Below are 22,668 nucleotides of genomic sequence, written 5' to 3' on the forward strand. Positions count from 1 at the left end.
TCATAGGTGTTGATTTTATATCCTGCTACTTTGCTGAATTCATTTATTAGTTCTAGAAGATTTTTGGTGGAATTTTTGGATCTTCTAAATAAAGAATCACATGATGAGGTGTATATATGCCATAGAATATTACTCACCTTAAAGAAGAATAAAATGATGGCATTTGCCTGTAAATGTATGGAGCTGAGAAATATCATGCTAAGTGAAATAAGCCAATCCCCCCCCCAAAAAAAACACAAAGCCTAAATGTTTCTCTGCTGTGCAGATGCTAATTCACAACAATGGGGTCTAGAGAAGAATAGAGTTACTTTAGATTAAGGAGAGGTAAGTGAAGGGAGGGGAGGGCATATAGAGGTGGGAAGCATAGTAGAATGAATCAGACATCATTACTTTATATTCGTATAAGACTACATGACTAGTATGATTCTATAACATATACAACCAGAAGAATGAGAAATTATACTCCATTTATGTATGATGTATCATAGTGCATTCAATTGTCAGGTATAACTAATTAGAACAAATTAAAAATACAAAAAGATAGAAGAAAAGACTTTGCATATTTCCATCATAAAGAAATAACAATATTTTAAATGATGGATAACTTGTGTTCTAAGATTGAGAAACAAGGTCAAGATATAAAAATCACACTCTATATACCAAAAGATATTCAGCTATGATCTCTCAGTTAAAAAATAAAAAGAAACATTAAAAAAATAAAAATAACTTGACACAAAATAAAGATTTTGCTGGGAAAACTTGAGTCATCTTTCAGAAACCTCAAATAGGAAATTAATTTATTTTAGTAAAATAAAAACCAAATTGAGTGCAAAAAAAGATATGATGAAAATAGAAAGAACTACTCTTGGGAATTAAAACTGATAGAACCACTTCTATAAACTATTTGAGATTTTCTGTAAACATTCTTAGTTTGTCCCTATGTATTAGCTTCTGAAATTTAACATGACTCCAGGTGACTTCATTTCAGAGAGAATAGAATTCAATTCTACTCGCTTTGACCATCTTTTATTAATATGAACATTGATAAATCAAACAGCTCAATTTATTATATGTATCATATGATAAAGTGATCCAATTCCTGAGTATTTGCCCTAATGAAATACAAGCCTCTGCTTGAACAAGAAAGATCACCCAATGTTTATATCAGCCTTATTCATAATCACCAAAATACTAGAATCCACAAAATGGTCCTGCACTAGGAAATGACAAAGACAATGTGTACAGTTGATTTTATAAAACACAAGTCCAAAAAATTAAAAGTTCCATTAAAGATACAGTTAACAACACACATGGACCTCCAAATGAATTTCTGCTAAATGAAAGATGCCTGAATCAAAATCCACATGTTCTAGTGAAAGACATTCTTGCAAAAGAAAAATTAGATGGAAAAATCTCTTGAGTGATTTCCAGGAAACTGGGTAAAAGAGGAGGTTGGCCATCAAGAAGCTTGGGAAATTAGTTCAGGTGATTTTGGTAATGGTTGCATAGCTATGTATTTATGTAGTCAAAACTGTAAAAAAAAAAACTGCTAAAAAGTGTGCATGTCACTGTTATTGATACATTAACATGTGATACAAAACACTTATGCATACTCAAAATTTCCAAATTGGTCGCCACAGGCAGTTTAAAAGTTTCTTCCGTAGGAAAGAGGAAAGAAAAGTTACAGATGCTCCCTTGAGGGGCATCCTCTGAGACATCCATGTCTTTATAATTCACTCCTGGTCCCTCTGTATTAGCTTCTGAAAATCAACATGACTCCAGGTTACTTTCTTTCAGAGGGACAAAATTTCAGTTCTGCTCCCTTCCACCATCCTTTATTTATCTTATTTTTGATAGTTCCTTGTGCACACAGGAATTCTCTTGATTTGGGGATTCTCTCTGAGCCTGCAACATGGCTAAAGGAATACCTGAAAATAAAATTTATATTAGGTGACTTGAAAATGATAACCCCCTGTTAGCTTGTTGTTTCATGGCCATTCCCTTATTTGCTATTTAAGAGCACAATTCTGCAAATATTGTGGAATAGATAGTTTTATTGTGTTTATTTTACAATTGAGAAGGGGGTTAGTTAACTCCTCCAAAGACCAAGAAGAATGCATGAAAGACTCAGGACTTGAATCCCTGAGAATAGGACTGTTTTAATTGTTTCCTTCCTGCCTTAGACAGGTTGGGACCATTAACTACTACACGAGACAGACAACTTCTCTAACATAATGGAACCATTAATCTATGGTTGAATTTCAGATTTCAAGCTCCCTGTTTAAGATTGTTATGTTTCCAAGGAGGTAAGTAAGCTTCTATTTTCAATAAAACTTAGTTTAAAAAAACTGTAATTCTAGCAAAATAGTAGGGCAGCTATACACACTATGACTTACTGACCACAGAAATGGGTTTTGAATGTTTTTCTTTAAAACTGAAATAGATCTGGGATGTGTGTATGTCAAAGTTTACATCAGTTGAGTTTCGTGATACTTGGAAATTATCATTATTTTGCTAAACTAAGATCACCCACCCCTGAAGCTTGGCATACAGCCACCTACTTCTAAGCCAATGCCAATACAGTCCATCATTGCATTTGGATAATATCATTATAGCTAACACTTACAAGGTTTTAATCACCAGGAATTTAGATGTTATTTTCTGTGTATTTTCACATTAAATTCTCACAGTAATATTTTGAGTTACATACCATCACTTTCTTCGTTTTTTGTGTGTGATGTAGGATATATATGAATATATATATATATATATATATATACACATACACAATAACATGATATAATTATACACTCATATATAATTATATACATGTTTCTCAACATATGTTGTTGTATATTCATAAAATTGTCAAATATTAATTTAAATTACATAAAATTTAACAAATACTTGAGAAGGGGGTTAGTTAACTCCTCCAAAGACCAAGAAGAATGCATGAAAGACTCAGGACTTGAATCCCTGAGAATAGGACTGTTTTGATTGTTTCCTTCCTGCCTTAGACAGGTTGGGACCATTAACTACTACACTTGACTTGGATTGAATTTTCAAATTCAGAAGTTTGTATCTCCAAAAATAATTAATGCACTAACTTCTGTGGTTAAGCTCATATTTACATATTCTTGAGCTTAAAATCTACATTATTGCTGTAAGAAAATAATTCACCTGTTGTATAAATGTTTCATTTTGGGGAAATATCTATTTCATAACACCTGTTGACACTCTTGTCCTTCATTTCTCTTTGCTAAAGAGCATCTCCTGATTCCCAAATAACATGGATAGAGAACATGACAGAAGTGACAGAGTTCATTCTACTAGGACTCACCAATGCCCCAGGACTACAGGTGGCCCTCTTTATCATGATCACACTTATCTACTTCATTAATGTTCTTGGAAACCTTGGGATGATTGTTCTCATTCTCACTGATTCTCGTCTCCACACTCCCATGTACTTTTTACTTGGTAGCTTGTCTCTGGCAGATTTTGGCTACTCTTCTGCTGTCACTCCCACAGCCTTGGCTGGGCTCCTTGTAGGAGACAAGGTCATCTCCTATAATGCCTGTGCTGCTCAGATGTTCATTTTTATAGCCTTTGCCACTGTGGAAAATTTCCTCTTGGCATCCATGGCTTATGACCGTTTCACAGCTGTGTGCAAACCCCTGCATTACTCTACCACCATGACTACAGGTGTGTGTGCCTGTATGGTCATAGGCTGCTATGTCTGTGGTCTCCTGAATGCCTGCATCCATGTTGGAGAAATATTCAGTCTCTCCTTCTGTCAGTCCAATGTGGTCCATCACTTTTTCTGTGATGTTCCAGCAATGATGGCTCTCACTTGCTCTGATAGGCAAGTCAATGAGCTGGTTCTTTTTTATGTAGCCAGCTTGAATATCTCTTTTGCTCTTTTGGTTATCTTCGTATCCTACCTATTCATATTTATCACCATCCTAAAGATGCGCTCAGCTACAGGATACCAGAAAGCTCTGTCCACCTGTGCCTCTCACCTCACTGCAGTCTCCATTTTCTATGGGACTCTAATCTTCATGTACTTACAGCCCAGCTCCAGTCACTCCATGGACACAGACAAATTTGCCGCTGTGTTCTACACCATGGTCATCCCCATGCTGAACCCTGTGGTCTACAGCCTGAGGAACAAGGAGGTCAAGAGCGCATTCAAAAAGATAGTTTTACAAGGAAAGTGTTTCTAAAATTTTGATTTTAAAATTGTAGGATGTATAATAACTTAATATCTTTCTTCTCAGATCTTCTCCATGTGCTGAATCACATATTAAGGTGCATATGGAAGTCAAGTTTCTAAAGTCAAATACTTACCTCCTCAAAAGTCAGTTTATTGTAGAAACAAGGAAACATATCCAGAAATACAATATCTGTACAACAATGGTGAGAGGAGTTACAAGTTGTTTTGGTTCTGGCTTATCAAAAAAAAAAAAACTCATTAAGGATATTTGATTGATTCACTTGATCTATATACATTTTCTCTAACACACACCAGTAAAAAGCATACATATAAAACAAGAACAAACTTGGGTTATGACCATATTCATAAATATACTAATATGAATATAAGTTTCTCCAGTGATATTTCTCTTTCTGTGCCTTTGCCTATTTGACTTACCATAATTATCTACAATTCCATCAATATTGCTGCAAATTACAGAAACTTGTTTTTTTATGAATGTATTGTGTTCCATTGTGTATGTATGTCACATTTCATTGGCTTTTCCTCAGTTGATGGGCACTTTTTTTCCATTTCTTGGCTGTTGTGAATTGTGCTACAATGGACACAAGTGTGCAGATGTTTCTGACATTCTGATGTCACTTTATTTGGTTGTATTACCATGATGGTGGGATTCACTTAGGTATTTTCATATGTGTACATAATAAAATAATGTTAGATTTATTTTATATCTTTGGTATTCTTATACCACTCCTTCCTTTCATTTTCCTTTGTCTAATCCTGCTGAACTTTTCCTTTTCTCCTCCCTGCCTTTGCTGTGGTTTAGCTTCCACATATCAGTAAAAGTATTCGATCTTTGGTTTTACCAGCTTTCTGGATATACTTTATCCTAGTGGATTTGCTACAAAAAATTAACAGACACAATGGTAAAGACTGTGAATTCTAGAGCATGCTGCATGAGTTTTAACTTGCTATGGGATGGATGTGAGGTATACCCCAAAAACTCATGTGTGAGATAATGCAATAAGTTTTAGAGGACAAATTATTGGGTCATGACAGCCTTAACCCAATCAGTGAATTGATTCCCTGATGGGATTAACTGAGTGATAACTGAAGGTGGGTAGCATGTGGCTGGAAGAGATGAGTCTTTGGGGGCATATATTTTGTATCCAGCAAGTGGAGTCTCTGTTTCTCTCTGCTCTTTTGATCATCATGTGAGCTGCATCCCTTTACCACATTCTTCTTCCATGATGTTCTGACTCACCTGGAGCTCAAGCGGAATGAAGTCAGCCTTCTACATACTTATACCTCTGAAACCATGAGCCCTCAAATAAATGTTTCCTCCTCTACAATTGCTCTGATCATGTCTTTCAATCACAGCAGTGAAAAGGCTGGTTAAAACATAATTTCACTTAACTTGTGAAAATAAATGAAACAAAATATATTGTTCTTGCCAGGTGTGGTGTCACATGTCTATAATCCCAGAGACTCAGGAGGCTGAAGCAGGAGGATTGCAAACTTGAGGTCTGCCTCAGCAACTTAATGAAATCCTGTCTCAAAAAAATAATAATAAGCCAGGCATAGTAGTGCACTTCTGTAATCCCAACAGCTTATAGCCTGAGACAGGAAGATTGCAAGTTCAAAGCCAGCCTCAGCAAAAGTGAGGCACTAAGAATTCAGTAAGACTCTGTCTCTAAATAAAATACAAAATAGGGCTGAGGATGTGGTAGAGTGCCTCTGAGTTCAATGTTTCTCAGTGTTAGAGCACACTTACGTTCAATCCTTAGTACAACCAAAATATATATGTATATATGTATATAAGCTAACATAAATATATATGTGTATATATGTACATATAAATATATATACCACATAAATATACATGTATGTATATATGTACATATATACACATAAATATATATGTATATACATAAATATATATATGTTTATATATTCTTAGTGAACAACATGAAACATGATATATTAAAAGGTTATAAATGAGAAATCATGTACTAATATATGCATGTTAACAATTATATAAAATATATAAAATACCTTGATGGAAAGCATAAATATTAAACTAAATGAAACTAAATTTAGAATTATCATATACAAGTTAGATTTTTAAACTTTCAAAATACAGTTTAGAAAGCAAAGGTATGGAAACACAAAAACAACTCAAGAGATAGGCAGCTTTCCATTTGGATGTCATCACACTCATTGGTTCTTGGTTTTGTTCTTATTCTTTGGGTGTCTTACTGAGGAAGGTGAAGATGAAGATGATTACTGTGCCTCTATGTTGCAATGTGGGACCTCTGTTTTGTGGTATCTGTGACCAGGTCTTTCATACACTTTGCATTGACATTACTGCAGGGTGATAGGAATCTGGCTTCCCAGCTTCATTCTTCCACAAATAGCTACCCAGTTTTCCCAGCACCATTTGTTAAAAAGATGTTTTTTTTCTCCACCTTATGTTCTTGGCAACATTATCAGTGACAAAGTGAACATTGTAGGGCATGATGTAACGTGGGACATGTTGCATCAGAAAAGAGGAAACTTAACTTGCTGGCTGCTTCCCGCTTCCCAGTCCTGAGGCCACATGTGGCTAAGATAATGCCTGATGATTAGCCAGAAGACATTGCCATGGGTTGTGATGAAGAATCAGACCCTCCTCTAGGATAGGCTCAGAACCCTTCTGCCCTCACGACAGCTTGTGTCTCCCATTACTACCTGTAGGATGGGTGTACACGTGAACTCTCCCCACCCTGCTGACCTTTACCCTGATTGGCTCCTGTACATTATATTAGCTGTGTGTGTTTTCTCAATAAACGAGATTCTGCTTTGACTGGTCTCCCTGGCATGTCTGACTGTCCTCTGGCGAGGGAGGGCTGGGTATGGCGGCCAGTCGACCTTTACCTTTCTTGGCCCGTCCTGGTCAGGCATGCTCCCCCAATCTCTCCTGCAGGTCAGGAGGGAATGGGGGGCTAAAGACCCTGACAAACATATCTGTGAGGCTTTGTCTCTGTGTTCTCTACTCCACCGGTCTTCATGTTTGCTGAAATGCCAGTGCCATGCTGGTTTGGTTTTATAGCTCTGCAGTATAACTCAAGGTGAAGTCTTGCAAAGTCTGGTTCATAGTGCTCAAGATTGCTTTGCTGAGTCTTTGATTCTTCTGTATGATAGGATTCTTTTTTTCCTTAATCTGAAGAAGGACATTGGTATTTTGATGGAGATTTGCTTTGAATCTATGCATCATTTTTAATTTATGCCATTAAAAAATAATTAGTTCTTTCTTTTTAGAGAAAGAGAGAGAGAGAGAGAGAGAGAGAGAGAGAGAGAGAGAGAGAGAGAATGTTTTAATATTTATTTTTCAGTTCTCGGCGGACACAAAATCTTTGTATATGGTGCTGAGGATTGAACCTAGGCTACCGCTTGAGCCACATCCCCAGCCCAATAATTAATTCTTTCTATTCAAGAATATGAGAATTCACTTAGGTATTTTCATATGTGTACATAGGAAAACAATGTTAGACTTATTTTACTATCTTTGGTATTCTTATACCACTTCCTTCCTTTCATTTTCCTTTGTCTAATCTACTGAATTTCTTCTCTTCCCCTCCTTGCCTTTACTATGGTTTAGCTTCCACATATCAGTAAAGTATTTGACCTTTGGTTTTGGGGGATTGGCTAATTTTACTTGCATAATAGTCTCCAGTTTCATCCATTTACTGGAAATGTCATAAAGTCATCCTCCTTTATGGATAAGTAATATTCCATTCTGTATATATACCACAATACCTTTTTCCTTTCATGTGTTACCAGGCATCTAGGTTGATTTCATAGTTTAGTTATTGTGAACTGTGCTGCTATAAACATTGATATAAACAAGCTGGTCACTGTACTACACTGATTTTAAATCTTTTGGATATATGCCCAGGAATGGGATAACCAGGTCAATTGGCAGATCCATTCCTAGTTTTTTGAGGAATATCTATGCTTCTTTCCAGAGGGGTTGCTGATTCAATGCTCAACTTCCATCAAAATTGCAATGACATGCTTCATAGAAGTAGAAAGAGCAGTCATCAAATTCATTTGGAAAATAAGAGGCCCTGAATAGTCAAAGCAATTCTTAGTGAGAAATATAAAGCAGGAGGTATCACAATCCCAAACTTTATATTGCACTACAGAGGTACAGTAACAAAAACAGCACGGTATTGGCATCAAAATTTGTTAGGGTCTGTAAACAAGTCAGGATGGCACCTGGCAAATGTTAGAGTCTGTAAACAAGTCTGGATGGTGCCTGGCATTTTGCCAGAGGGAGTGGTTTGTGAAGTAACACCAACAAGCCATTAAGTGTGGATATTCCTTATTGGTTGAATCCACTTTGATAAAATTATATAAGCATGGGAAATATCTTATACTAATTAGGATACCATTATTGTGATTGGGCATAATGGTGGGATCACTATGCATTAGTGAATTAGACTAGGAATTAGACCAGAAATACTGCACCTATTAGATCAAAAGCTAGGACCAATGCTTCAACATATGACACAGGAAATGACTTCCTGAATAAGACTCCTAAAGCAAAAGATAAAATAAAAATCAACAAATGGTATGGCATCAAACTAAAAAGCTTCTTCACAGCAAAAGATACAATCAAATGCATGAAGAAAGAGTCTACACAATCAGAGATAATCTATGCCACCTGCACCTCAGAGAGGGTATTGATTTACAGGATATACAAAGAACACAAAAAGTTTAACACACACACACACACACACACACACACACACACACACACACACACACATATATATAACCCAACCAATAAATAAGCAAAGGAATTGAGCAGACCCTGTTGAGGGCCACAACCAAGTCAAGATGGCACCTGGCACTTTGCCAGGAGGAGTGGTTTGTGAAGCAATGCCAGTGAGCCATTAAGATGATGAGAATTCCTTAATGACTGACTGCTGTATCTAGATGATGTTAGTTGAGTTAAGTTGTGTGTAATTAGTCGGGTATATATACCTCTGCTGTCCTGTAATAAAGCAGCTCCCACTGTTTCAATCTTCACAAGTTGCTTGTCACCCCCCACCCCCCCCCCCGGTTATTTTGCCCATCCAGACTGCGGCAAGACCCTTCTCAAAAAGAAGAAACACGAATGATCAACAAATATATGAAAAAATGTTCAACATCTCCAGCAATTAGAGAAACACAAATTAAAACTACACTGAGATTCCATCTCAACTCCAGGGTTCTATAATTTTTATTATATAAGTCTCTATTATTTATATATTATTATATATGTTCTATATTATTTACTATACAGAGAAGAGAGAAAGTGAAAATAGTGGGGGCTGAATTGGAGCAAATCATATTCCATGCTGGTATGATTATCTCAAAATGAACCCCAGTATTACGTGTTAACTACAGTCCCCTAATAAGAAGAAGTACAGGACTCCACTGGTTCTAGATTCCACAATATGTTGCATTCTTGTGAACTGAAGTGAGATGATATCACATTTTTAATGAAATGGTCTGATATTTAAGAAACATGAACATGAGATTTTTTTGTTAGATTTATAGCTTTATAACTCACATAAATGTAACAAATAGATTTGCTTAAAATTATTTTTGTAAATATAAATCAATAAAAGACAACTCAGATTGTCTGAAAAAAAGAAAGTCAAGGGTCAATTTTTTTTTCTCCCGTATATTAAGGAACTAGACCAAAATAGGGGGAAAGGGCAAGGGATTCCGTGAAACTACAAAGAACACCAGTGGAGCTGAGGAAGGGGATCCAGGGGAGGGTTGAGAGATAGAAAAAGGGAGGGGGGAAGAGACAAGGGAGGAAGAGTGTAATGATGCAGACCCAGCAATCCTATGTACGTATATGAACATACCACAGAGAGTTTCACCTTTTTGTATGTCTAAAAGGCACTAATTAAAAAAAGAAACTATAAATATGTAGAAGGAGGACCAGTAGAGTTGGAAAATGATATTCACTAATGTATAGAAATGCATTTTATTTATGGGTGTTGATTTTATATCCTGCCACTTTGCTGAATTCATTTACTAGTTCCAGGAGTTTCCTGGTGAAAATTTTCAGATCTTCTAAATACAGAATCGTGTCATTTGATTTATGTACACAAGGTAATATAACTCAGCCTGAAAGAAATATGAAATGGTGGCAGGGCTGGTAAATGGATGGAGCTAGAGAACAGCATGCTAAGTGAAATAAGCCAATCCCCCAAAAAACAAAGTCCAAATGTTTTCTCTGATATGCGGCTGCTGATTCACAATAAGTGGTGGGGAACTAGGGAAGAAGAGGGTTACTTTAGATGAGGGAAAAGGGAGTGAAGGGAGGGGAAGGGGTATAGCAGTAGAAGACAGTAGAATGAATCAGACATTATTACCCTATGTACATGTATGAGTACATGACTGGTGTGAGTCTACATGTGTACAAGCAGAAGAATGGGAAATTACACTCCATTTATGTATGATGTATCATAGTGCATTCTACTGTCATATTACTAATTTAGAACAAATAAAAATACAAAAATAATTAGTAGAAGATATTTTGCATATTACCCTTCACAAAGAAATAACAGTTATTTTAAATGTTATAAGTTTGAGACAGAATGTCTAAATACAAACATCACACTACATACCCCAAATGATATTCAGCTATAATATGTCAAATTTTAAAAAAAAGACACAAAATAAAGATTTTTCTGGGAAAGCTTGAGCCATCTTTGAGAAACAAAAAAACACAAAAGTGAAATAAAAACTAAATTAAGTGCAAAAAAAGATATGATGGAATTGGAGTGAATTGCCCTTGAGAATTAAAACTGATAGAAACAGTCCAATTAAACTATTTGGGGTTTTCTGTAAATATTCTTAGTCCCTATGTATTAGCTTCTGGAATTCAACATGACTCCAGGTGACTTCATTTCAGAAGGACTAGATTTCAATTCCCCTCCCTTCAACCATCCTTCATTTATCTGAATGCTAATAATTGAAATAGTTCAATTAAACATATTTACCATATGATGAAGAGATCCAAATCCTAGGTATTTGCCCTAATGAAATAAAAGCCTATGCTTGCACAAGAAAGGTCAGCGAATGTTTAGATCAACTTCATTCATAATCACTAAACAGTGGAATCAACAAAAATGGTCCTGCATCAGGAAATGATAAAAACAATGTGCACAGTTGATGTTATGAAACCTAAGTCCATAAAAGTTAAAAGTGCCACTAAAGATATAGTTAACAACATTCATGGACCTCCAAATGAATTTCTGCTAAGTGAAAGATGCCAGAATCAAGACCCACGTGTTCTAGGGAAAGACATTCTTGCAAAAGAAAAATCAGATGGAAATTTTGTTGAGTGGCTTCCAGGATACTGGGTGAAAGAGGAGGTTGGCCACCAAGAAGCTTGGAGAATTAGTTCAGGTGATTTGGGTAGTGGTAACATAACTATATATTTAACAAAAAGTGCAAACTTTGTGCTAAAAAGCATGCATATCACGTTTATTGATACATTAAGGCGTAATAGAAAACTCAGGTGCATACTCAAAAATCCAAATTGGTCCCCACAGACAGTTTAATTGTTTCTTCCCTAGGAAAGAGGAAAGAGGAGTTATAAGTGCTCCCTGAGGGGCATCCTCTGAGACAGCCATGTGTTCATATTTTACTCTTGGTCCCTGTATATTAGTTTCTGAAATTCAACATGACTTCAGGTGACTTCATTTCAGGGGGACTAGATTTCAATTCTACTGCCTGTGACCATCCATTGTTTATCTCTCTGAATGTTGACAGTTGCTCATGCACGTAGGCCTTATCCTAATTTGGGGATCCTCTATGAGCCTGCAACATGACTAAGGGAATACCTCAAAATAAAAATTATATTAAATGACTTGAAATGATAAGTTATTTTATAGACAGCTCCTTCTTTTCTACTTAAAAGAATAATTACATGAATTTTGTGGAAGAGGTCATTTTAGTGCATTTATTTTACAATTGAGAAGGACATAAGTGACTCCTCCAAAAACCTAGAAAAAATGCATGGGAGACTCAGGACTTGAATCCCTGTTAATACCATTGCTTCCATCGTTTCCTTCCTGCCTTAGGCAGCTTGGGACCATTAACCATTACCTGAGACAGAGAGCTTCTCTAACATAATGGAAGCATTAATCTGTGGTTGAATTTCAGATTTCAAGCTCCCTGTTTAAGATTGTTGCATGTTTCCAAGGAGGAAGGTAAGCTTCTATATTCAATAAAGACTCAGTAAAAACTGTGATTCTAACAAAATCATAGGACACCTATACTCACTATGACTTACTGACACAGAAATGGATTTTGAATGTTTTTCTTTAAAACTGATGTGGATGTAGGGTATATGTGTCAAAAGTCACATTGGTAGAGATTTGTGGTACTTGGGAAATATCATCATTTTTTCTGTACTAAGAAATTTGAGTCATAAACATTAGTATAGAATAATGCTCTGGATAATTAGGTGGTAATTTCATTTTCAGTGTATGTAAGTTTATTATTGGAGATAAACAAAAAATAGACAAGTGAAATGGCTCCTGTTTTATCTACAGAAGAAGACAGACAAATTAAGTAAGTTGTGTTTTTCGTTTTAATATATTCTCCATAACTGTCATTATTTCTAACACATCTATACACATTGACATTGATGTGACTAAAACAACAGACCGATGATTAGGTCCAAACTGGGTTAAATCTTAAATCTTCCTCATTCCAGATATATAATAATAGAGCCTCACATCACAAAATTGCACAAATATACTTTTGCCTTACTTGTAAAATAAAAGCACTTGCACATGCATAACACACACACACACACACACACTCTTGTAAAAAGACCCCCCTCACTTGTCATAGAACAAAACTTATGCTAAAAAGTGGTCACATGTGTTAAAACTGGCAAACACAATGCCTTCAGGTGTTTAGCTGATGCAGTAAGTTTGCTGAAGGTTAAGAAGAAGATGGTAGGGAATACTAGTTAGCATTGGGTGGTTACCTTCCAAAGATTTTATATTTAAATACAAAGAATTAAAGCATTGCTCCTATATAGAAAGAGATTCAAAGAACATTCTTTAAAGTTTGCATATTCTTTAAAATTTTATTTTAATGAACATATAACTGTGTACAAATTAAGGAGTACATGAGGTGCTTTAATTTACAACATTCAATTTGCTACAAAAAAAAGCTCTGCAGGTTGACATCAAGACAAAACTATGAACTTTCAAGCCTCAATCTCAGTGATTCAACTATGTGAATATACCATAGAGATAAAGAATTGGTATAAGAAATGGATATTCTTTCAGCTTAAGCTAAAATATGGATTTCAAGGAAGAAATGAACACCAACAGAAAAGCCATCTATGTCATAGTGCTAGAACAGCCAATCATATGGATGGCAGAATAACAGAGAGTTACTAGAAGGATTGAAAATCTCAGCAAACCTCTGTGAGAGAAAATACAAATCAGGAGGGAGACCCCAAGACTACAGAGATCACCCACCGCTGAACCTTGGCAAATGACCACCTACTTCTAAGCCAACATATACATACAGTCTATCATTGTATTTGAATATTATTATAGCTGACACTTACAAAATCATAATCACCCAGAATTGAGATGTTATTTTTGTGTATTTTCACATTTAATTCTCACAATACTATTTTGAGTTAAATACCATTCACTTCTTTATTTTGCCCATTGAAAGGATGAGCTTAGCAGAGTTGGATTAGGAAAATTGACTCATAAGTGGTAAATAGCAGGTCCAATTTGTAACTTTTTCTAGAACCCACACATCCATCAGATGCCACGTCTTCTGCTGGTTGTGCATGCTCCTACTGCCCCAGTTGCCTGATGACATGAACTGTGCACATACCTCAGTGACTGCACTGTGAAACCCCAAACGCTGAGTTACGCTAATGAAGACAATAGGTAACTATAAATTCAGCTAAAAAAATTAGATTCATATGTGATTATGACCATTTTACTTGGGAAACACTCTGCCTGGATTTGAAGATTGACTTGTTATTAACACAATGTAAACATAACTAAATTATTAAAACAAGAATTCAATATAAAGGATCTAGAGCAATGCTATCAAGTGAGCAATTCAAAGGTATAAGCTTTAGTTAGAGCAAGAAAACAGAATTGGCGGACAATTGTATATGTGTCTCTGTGTGTGTACACATGTGTGTGTGAAGCATGATACATACTATTCTATATTATATATATATTATAATTATGTATGTTTAATTATATACATGCTTGCCCTCATGTCATAAGATTCATAAAATTTAGCAAATGTTAATTTAACTTATATAAAATTTGACAAATAGGGTTTAAATTGGGTTGAATGTTTAAGTTCAAAAGTTTGTAACTACATAAATAATCAATGCTTTAAAATTTGTGGTTAAGCTTACATTTGCATGTGGTGAATCTTGAAATGTGTATAATTATGCTAATAAAATAATTCACATGATATATACATGGTTCAGTTTCAGGGCAATATCTATTCACAAAACTCTTCACAATTTTGACCTCCAATTCTCTTTGCTAAAGAGCATCTCCTGACTCCCAAATAACACAGATGGAGAACAGGACAGAAGTGACCGAGTTCATCCTCCTAGGACTCACCAGTGCCCCAGAACTACAGGTGGCCCTCTTTATCATGATCATCCTCATCTACTTCATTAATGTTGTTGGAAACCTCGGGATGATTGTTTTGATTCTCACTGATTCTCGTCTCCACACTCCCATGTACTTTTTCCTCAGCAATTTGTCTCTGGTAGACTTTGGCTACTCCTCAGCTGTCACTCCTACAGTCGTGGCTGGGCTCCTTCTAGGACACAAGGTCATCTCCTACAATGCCTGTGCTGCTCAGATGTTCTTTTTTGCAGCCTTCGCCACTATGGAAAATTTCCTCTTGGCCTCTATGGCTTATGACCGCTTTGCCGCTGTGTGCAAACCCCTTCATTATTCCACCACCATGACGACAAGTGTGTGTGCCCGTCTGGTCATAGGCTGCCATGTCTGTGGTCTCCTGAATGCCTCCATCCATGTTGGAGAAACATTCAGTCTCTCCTTCTGTCAGTCCAATGTGGTCCATCACTTTTTCTGTGATGTTCCAGCAGTCATGGCTCTGTCTTGCTCTGATAGACACGTCAATGAGCTGGTTCTTGTTTATGTAGCCAGCTTCAATGTCTTTTTTGCTCTTCTAATTATCTTGGTGTCCTACCTATTCATATTCATCACCATCCTGAAGATGCACTCAGCTACAGGATACTAGAAAGCTCTGTCCACCTGTGCCTCCCACCTCACTGCAGTCTCCATTTTCTATGGGACGATTATCTTCATGTACTTACAGCCCAGCTCCAGTCACTCCATGGACACAGACAAATTTGCCTCTGTCTTTTATACTATGGTCATCCCCATGCTGAACCCTGTGGTCTACAGCCTGAGGAACAAGGAGGTCAAGAGTGCATTCAAAAAGATAGTTTTAGAGGGAAAAGTATTTTTAAGATTTTGATTTTAAAATTGTAGGATGTATAATAACTTAATATCTTACTTCTCAGATCTTCTCCATGTGCTGAACCACATATTAAGGTGCATATCGAAGTCAAGCTCCTGAAGTCAAATACTCACCTCCTCAAAAGTCAGTTTATTGTGTAGAAAGAAAGAAATATATTCAGAAATACAATATCTGTACAACAAAGGTGAGAGGAGTCACAAGTTATTTTGCTTCTGGCTTATCAAAAAAAATCTTATTAAGGATATTTGGTTAATTCACTTGATATGTATTCACTTACTCTACCATAACAAACTTGTGGCTGTGAACATAAATTTACATTTATTAATTCATAAATATACTGATATGAGCACATATAAATGAGTAGAAAATTTACCAGACATAAATGAAATGTAAATAATTTTGGTAAAAAAAAATTAAGTAATTGAGGTATTAGAGAATTAATTTGACTAATATTAATTATTCATTTAGTTGAGTAAGTGTAAGAATAAAATTTACATTTTACCTAGAGGTTCAAAACTATTACATATTAAATGAATTACTTTTTCTGTCTTGACTGAGTCATTTTATATAACCAACCTACTCAAGTTTAATTTTCAAAATAAAAATAGCCAGAGTACCAGAAAATTGGAGGAAAATAAAAATATTTTCAACATATTCATATAAACATCAACTTTCACACTATTCAAAAAATACACTGGGTATCAATAATGCTAGACATTTTTTCTTTCCAAATGACTTGACTTTGGTAATGATGTTCATTCATTTATACTTAGTTGAGTTACATATCTTTTGACACTCCTCCAGTCTTCTATTTCCTCATGTTATTCTCACTGCCAACCTTACTATTTATTCACAACTCCAACCATGTACCACTTCAAGATTTTTGCAGTTACTTCATGGAATGTTCTTATTCCACTTGGGTCTTTTAAAATATTGCCTCACCATAGAGTCCTTCCCTAACCACCTTTATAAAATCATCACTTTCTGTTCACCATGTAAGCTGTCCCTTCTCCCTACATTTATCTTAATCATCCTTAACAACTCTCACACATTGTATCTGTTTATTTGTTCTATTGTTTATTTCTTCCACTACAATTAAAATCCTATGAGTATGGTGGTTTTATCTGTTCCATTTACATTATTCTCAAAACTTAAATGAATGTTTGCTTCATAGTAGATTCTCAACAAATATCTGTTAAATGAATAAAATAATTAAGCTTTGAATTCAGTTGTATCAATATTTTGAATCTTTGAACATTTATGGTTATACGCTATCAGCAATAAGAAAAGCCATGTAGGTATATTTCTAGAAAATTTCAGGAGGCACATTGATTTTTCTGTTTTGTGGCAATATTGTTATTTGGATTTCCAGCCCCTCTTTCCCTTCCCACATTTTGAAATGGTGATTTTTTTTTTGGAAATCTCCTCCTCAATTAATTCATTTGAAACTATCTCATAATTTGTATTTAGAAATGGTCTCATTAACTGACAAGTAACATGACTATTAGGTAATTGTTTAGAAAAATATAAATTATAAGATTAAAGGGTTAATACCCGATCACATTGTAAAATTACTTCATACATATAAATTAAACAAGTGAAATTATTTCAAATATTCATGAAAAACAGAGCATAACAATATCTGTCAGCTGTATCAATAACATACATTCCATATGCTAACATAGGGAACAATATTTGTAATTTTTAATCATCAGAGAGCTCTATATAGCACAAAACCTATAAACCACAAAACCATTCAAGGGAATGTGAACTCATGTCTAATTTACATTCTCTACACAGTACCTTTTACTACTCAGTACTTGTAAGTTGATATTTGAATGTGCTAAAGTGCTGAGGTTGATACTTCTTGTGCCGTGTGATATGACACAAATATTCACTACTGTCTGTATGGTGATCTTTCACTAGCTGTAATAACTGTCTTTTTATTTCTTTATTATAAATTATTTTTTAATTGCACAAATTTACAGTATATAGTGTGTTTATCTTTTTTATAAATTACATGTACTTTTAAATGATGAATAAAACATGAAAAGTGTACATAGTAATGAGTGCCATGATGCTGTGATACATATATTCACTGTATAATGTTTAAATCAGGTTAAACACACCTCCTCCACATTTTGTCTTTTCTTTATAGTATAAACATTCAAAGTCCATTATTCTAGATTCCTGGGATGTACAGCACATCACTGTTCTGTATGGTCACCTGCTCCGCACAGCAGGATTTCTTGCTGTCATCTAACTGCAACTTAGCGCCCAGTGATTAACCTCTCTTTCTCTCTCCCTCCTCCCCACTCACCCCAGCATCTAGTAGTTAACACTCTACTATCAACTTCTAGGAGATCAACAGTTTGGGGTTTCACATATAAATGGAATACAAGTATATGCAGTGATATATGTCTTTCTGTGCTTTGTTTATTGTACTTATCATAATTATTGACAATTCCATCCATACTGAAAAACCCTGAAGAAACTAAGTATAGAAGTATCACACCTTAACATAAAAAAGGCTATGATATGACAAACCCCAGAGCCGTCATCATGTTGAATGGAGAAAAACTGAAAGCATTTCCTCTAATATCAGGAACAAGACAAAGTCCCCACTCTCACCACTCTTATACAATATCATACTCGAAATTTTAAACAGAGCCCATGAGGCTTGAAAAAGAAATAGAGGGGATATAAATTGTAAAGTAAGTAGTAAATTATCCCTGTTTGCAGATAATATGATTTAGTGTTTAGAGGACTCTAAAGACTCCTCCAAAAGACTCTTGTAGATGATAAACAAATTCAGCAAGGTCACAGGAAAATATAAACCTATAAATATTTGAAGCTGGCCCATATGCCAACTGTGAATCGACTGAGAAATGAGTAAGGAAAACAATCGCATTCACAATTGTTCCAAAAAAGCAATACTACCTAGGAATAAATCTAATCAAGGATGTGGGAGACCACCACAATGAAAATTATGAAAAATTGCAAAACAATGAAAGAATAAATGAAGATAGAAAGATCTCCTTTGTTCATGAATGGGAAGGATTAATATTGCTAATATGATCATATTGTCAACAGGGATTAATAAATCAATGAAATTACCATCAAAATACCAATGACAGTCTTCAAAACGTGCCAATGCACAAGAGATGCCAAATGACCACAGCAATCCCACACAGATGAAGAGCAATGCTGGAAGCATCTCAATACCTGACTTCAAATATACTATAGAGGCGTAAAACAAAATAGGATAACATTGGCATACAATAGATGTGTAGATTAATGGACTAGAATAGAAGTAACAGACATAAACCCAAGAATCTACAGCCATTTGTTCTCAACTGAGGTGACAAAAACATACATTGGATTAAAGACACCCTCTTCAAAAATTAGTACTGGGAAAATTGTATATTCACTTGCACAATTTTGAATCTAGATCCCTAGGTCTCATCCTGTACAAAAAATCAATTCAAACTAGATCAAAAACCTTAATGTAAGATCTGAAACTCTGAAATTATGACAAGAAAACACACAGGAAAGACCCAAGTTATTGATATAGGCCGATATTTCCTGGACAGGACTAATAGTTCTGGAAATAAAAGCAAGAACTGAAAAATGAGATTACACCAAGTTAAAGAGCTTCTGCATAAAGGGCAGTGGAATTTGATGGCCATCATTATCCAAAGTACATGTATGAAGACTCGAATTGGATGTCAACATACTTTATATATAAACAGATATGAAAAATTGTTCATAACTTTCCTGTGTTCATATATGAATATTCCACAAGTGACATCACATAGAGCCACAATAATGGATCCTAATAAGAATGTTATACTCCATGTATGTATAATATGTTAAAATGCATTCTACAGTCATGAATATCTTAGAACAAATAATAACAATAACAACAACAAATTCTAGAAAAATTTAGAGAAAAAAATTCTCACACATTTTTGGTGAGAATGTAAAACAGTAAAAAAACTGGAAAACTGTAAAGTGAGTTGTTTCTCAGAAAATTAAATACAGACCTACCATATGATGCAGCTATACAACATCTCAGTATATACCTAAAGGAAAGTCACCATGCAAAAGAGGTACCTGCGTATCCATGTCTCCTGTGGACATTTAAGAATTACCAAGTTATGGAATCAGGATATGTGTTCCATCAAAGATGAATAAGAAAATATGATAGGCACATGCACAAACAGGAGTGTTATCCATCAATAAATGAAATCGTGCCATTTGCAGAAAAAAATGGATAGAATAAGAGATTATCATGTCAGCAAAATAAATCAGAAAGAGAAAACAAGAAATACTTGTTTTCTTTTAATGTGGAAGCCTGGGAGGTGGCGGGGGAGACAGCCTGAAAGCAGTAGAGAGACTCTTAGGGAAGACAAAAAGGACTGGTGAGTAAGGAGAATATAAAAGAGTAGCAGGAGTAAGATGAAAGCACGACATATGCATTTATTGAAATATCGTGGTAAAAAACATAAGTTTGCATAATTAATATGCATAAATAATTAGACTTCAGAACTAACAATGTGATAGAACCACAATAGAAACAGAACAATCAAAACAATCCTGAGCTTTGGTGGTGGGGTTTAAAAAGTTGGAGCTATCACAATAACTGACTTCAAAATATGTAAGTTACAACTAAAACTTTGGTGATAGTTAGCAGATTATCATGTTCCTGGCATTACATGTAGACCAATGGGCCAGAACCTGGGAACTCTGAAATTAAGTCATATGCATACCCAGAGCCAATTTTTGACAAAGGTGCAAAGATCATATGGCCAAAGGAACATCCACTTCAATAAATGGTGCTTCCAATAACTTTTTTGAATGCACTCTTGACCTCCTTGTTCCTCAGGCTATAGACCACTGGATTCAGCATGGGGATGACCATCGTATAAAAGACAGAGGCAAATTTGTCTGTGTCCATGGAGTGACTGGAGCTGGGCTGTAAGTACATGAAGATAATTGTCCCATAGAAAATGGAGACTGCAGTGAAGTGGGAGGCACAGGTGGACAGAGCTTTCTGATATCCTGCAACTGAGCGCATCTTTAGGATGGTGATGAATATGAATAAGTAGGATACCAAGACGACTAGAAGGGCAAAAAGAACATTGAAGCTGGCTACATAAACAAGAACCAGCTCATTGACGTGTCTATCAGAGCAAGACAGAGCCATGACTGCTGGAACATCACAGAAAAAGTGATGGACCACATTGGACTTACAGAAGGAGAGACTGAACGTTTCCCCAACGTGGATGGAGACATTCAGGAAACCTCCCAGGTAGCAGCCTGCAGCCAGACACGCACACACACGTGTTGTCATGGTGGTGGTGTAGTGCAAGGGCTTACACACTGCAGCATAGCGGTCATAGGCCATTGCGGCCAAGAATAAATTTTCCACACTGGCAAATCCTCCAAACAAGAAGGCCTGAGCAACACAGGCATTGTAGGATATTTTGCAGTTTCCTAAAATGAGTCCAGCCATGACTGTGGGAGTAACCGCTGAGGAGTAACAGAAATCTGCCAGAGACAGGTTACCCAGGAAAAAGTACATGGGAGTGTGGAGACGAGAGTCCAAGAGGATCAGTATGATCATCCCCAGGTTCCCAACCACATTGATGAGGTAGATAAGGGTGATCATGATAAAGAAGGCCACTTGTAATTCTGGGGCACTGGTGAGTCCTAGGAGGATGAACTCGGTCACTTCTGTCCTGTTCTCCATCAATGTTGCTGGGGAAATCAGGAGATGCACTGTAGCAGAGAGGAATAAAAATGAGGCACTGAACATAGTAGAGATGGCAGTGAGATCAGAATGCTTATGTACCATGTGCATTATTTTATTACTGTAGCCACACTATGTACTTCAAATTTCTCATAACTTAAAATGAGCTTAACAATATAATTGAGTGTATTACTTATCTCTACAGCTCCAGAATGTTGAATGAAGAGTCTACATGGATCATGTTCATGATTTATGAATTTGATATCTGTGAGAGCTTTTTGAAAATTTAGTAGGTTATACTTGACAGTGTTGGAATTAATAATTCAATCAGTTCCTGTTTTCCTGTCTTGGTGAACTCACATATTCATTCTGTATAGCTCATGTGTCAGGAATTTGTCTGGATTCTGGACATTATATCTATAGTCCCTGATTTCTCAAAAGGTTTATGAAGTTGGACAGTTGTTAATTCAATTTAGATTGTGTGACACCAGAGGCTGAGTAATGTATGTGTGTTTATAGAAGTATTAATTGGAAAGCTTTGGTCTCATACATAATGGTTACCATGACCGATGGCCTAAATTAAACTTGAAGTGAATTGCAATTTACAGTTACTCATTGTCTCCATTGGTCCAAGCTCAGTGTTTGGATTTTGCAGCAGACTCCTGAGATATATGCATGGTGGAGGCGGTGAGATAACGGGGACCATGGAGACAGTTCTGGTAGGAGAGGGCACAGCATCAGTGCAGGGCTGGTCTCTGGGTAGAGGTGCACATCAACCCTACATCTACAAGCTAAGAATCACTGCTATAACCTAACTTCCCGGTACCAGATTTTCTTACTTGCAAAATGAAGATGGTATTGACCCTCCCTCAAGTCATCATTGTGATAATAGAGATAATACATGAAAAACAAGTGAATGCAGAGTGTTTAAAACAACCTGAGAAGTGCTATCTATACTATTATTAAAAGGATGGACTTAGGGTCTCACTGTGGTTTGAGAAAGGTGGGTACCAACATGGGGGGCTTCAAACTTGGGTCAGGTCAGTCACCTAAAAGCCTATTCCTTAAGTTTCTTTTTCTTGCTAGTCCCCCAAGTCCACTGCTATTTTATGTGCCTTCT

General features: G+C 35.9%; 3 protein-coding genes across 3 annotated transcripts; 2 read left to right on the top strand and 1 right to left on the bottom strand.

The window, feature by feature from the left end:
* Positions 1-2,250: 2,250 nt before the first annotated feature.
* LOC101971519 (olfactory receptor 5B2) lies at positions 2,251-4,223 on the top strand. Its single transcript, XM_005331667.2, has 2 exons — positions 2,251-2,306; positions 3,266-4,223. The coding sequence occupies exons 1-2, from the start codon at positions 2,251-2,253 to the stop codon at positions 4,221-4,223; spliced, it is 1,014 nt and encodes a 337-aa protein (XP_005331724.2).
* A 10,625-nt stretch (positions 4,224-14,848) lies between these two features.
* On the top strand, positions 14,849-15,790 carry LOC101964966 (olfactory receptor 5B3). Its single transcript, XM_005331569.3, is given in 1 exon segment — positions 14,849-15,790. A coding segment is annotated over 1 exon segment (939 nt). The 5' UTR covers positions 14,849-14,851.
* A 4,831-nt stretch (positions 15,791-20,621) lies between these two features.
* On the bottom strand, positions 20,622-21,548 carry LOC101971826 (olfactory receptor 5B3). Its single transcript, XM_005331668.2, has one exon. It carries the CDS (start codon positions 21,546-21,548, stop codon positions 20,622-20,624), a length of 927 nt encoding a protein of 308 aa, XP_005331725.2.
* Between the last annotated feature and the right edge of the window lie 1,120 nt (positions 21,549-22,668).

Source organism: Ictidomys tridecemlineatus, chromosome 4 (assembly GCF_052094955.1).
Source record: "Ictidomys tridecemlineatus isolate mIctTri1 chromosome 4, mIctTri1.hap1, whole genome shotgun sequence".
Lineage (NCBI taxonomy): Eukaryota > Metazoa > Chordata > Mammalia > Rodentia > Sciuridae > Ictidomys > Ictidomys tridecemlineatus.

Excerpts from the sequence above, each read along its gene's own strand:
- LOC101971519 (XM_005331667.2), top strand. The coding sequence starts at position 2,251 with ATGGTTGAATTTCAGATTTCAAGCTCCCTGTTTAAGATTGTTATGTTT. Across the intron at positions 2,307-3,265 it reads ATTGTTATGTTTCCAAGGAG|AGCATCTCCTGATTCCCAAA; the intron begins GTAAGTAAGCTT and ends TCTTTGCTAAAG.
- LOC101971826 (XM_005331668.2), bottom strand. The coding sequence starts at position 21,548 with ATGGAGAACAGGACAGAAGTGACCGAGTTCATCCTCCTAGGACTCACC.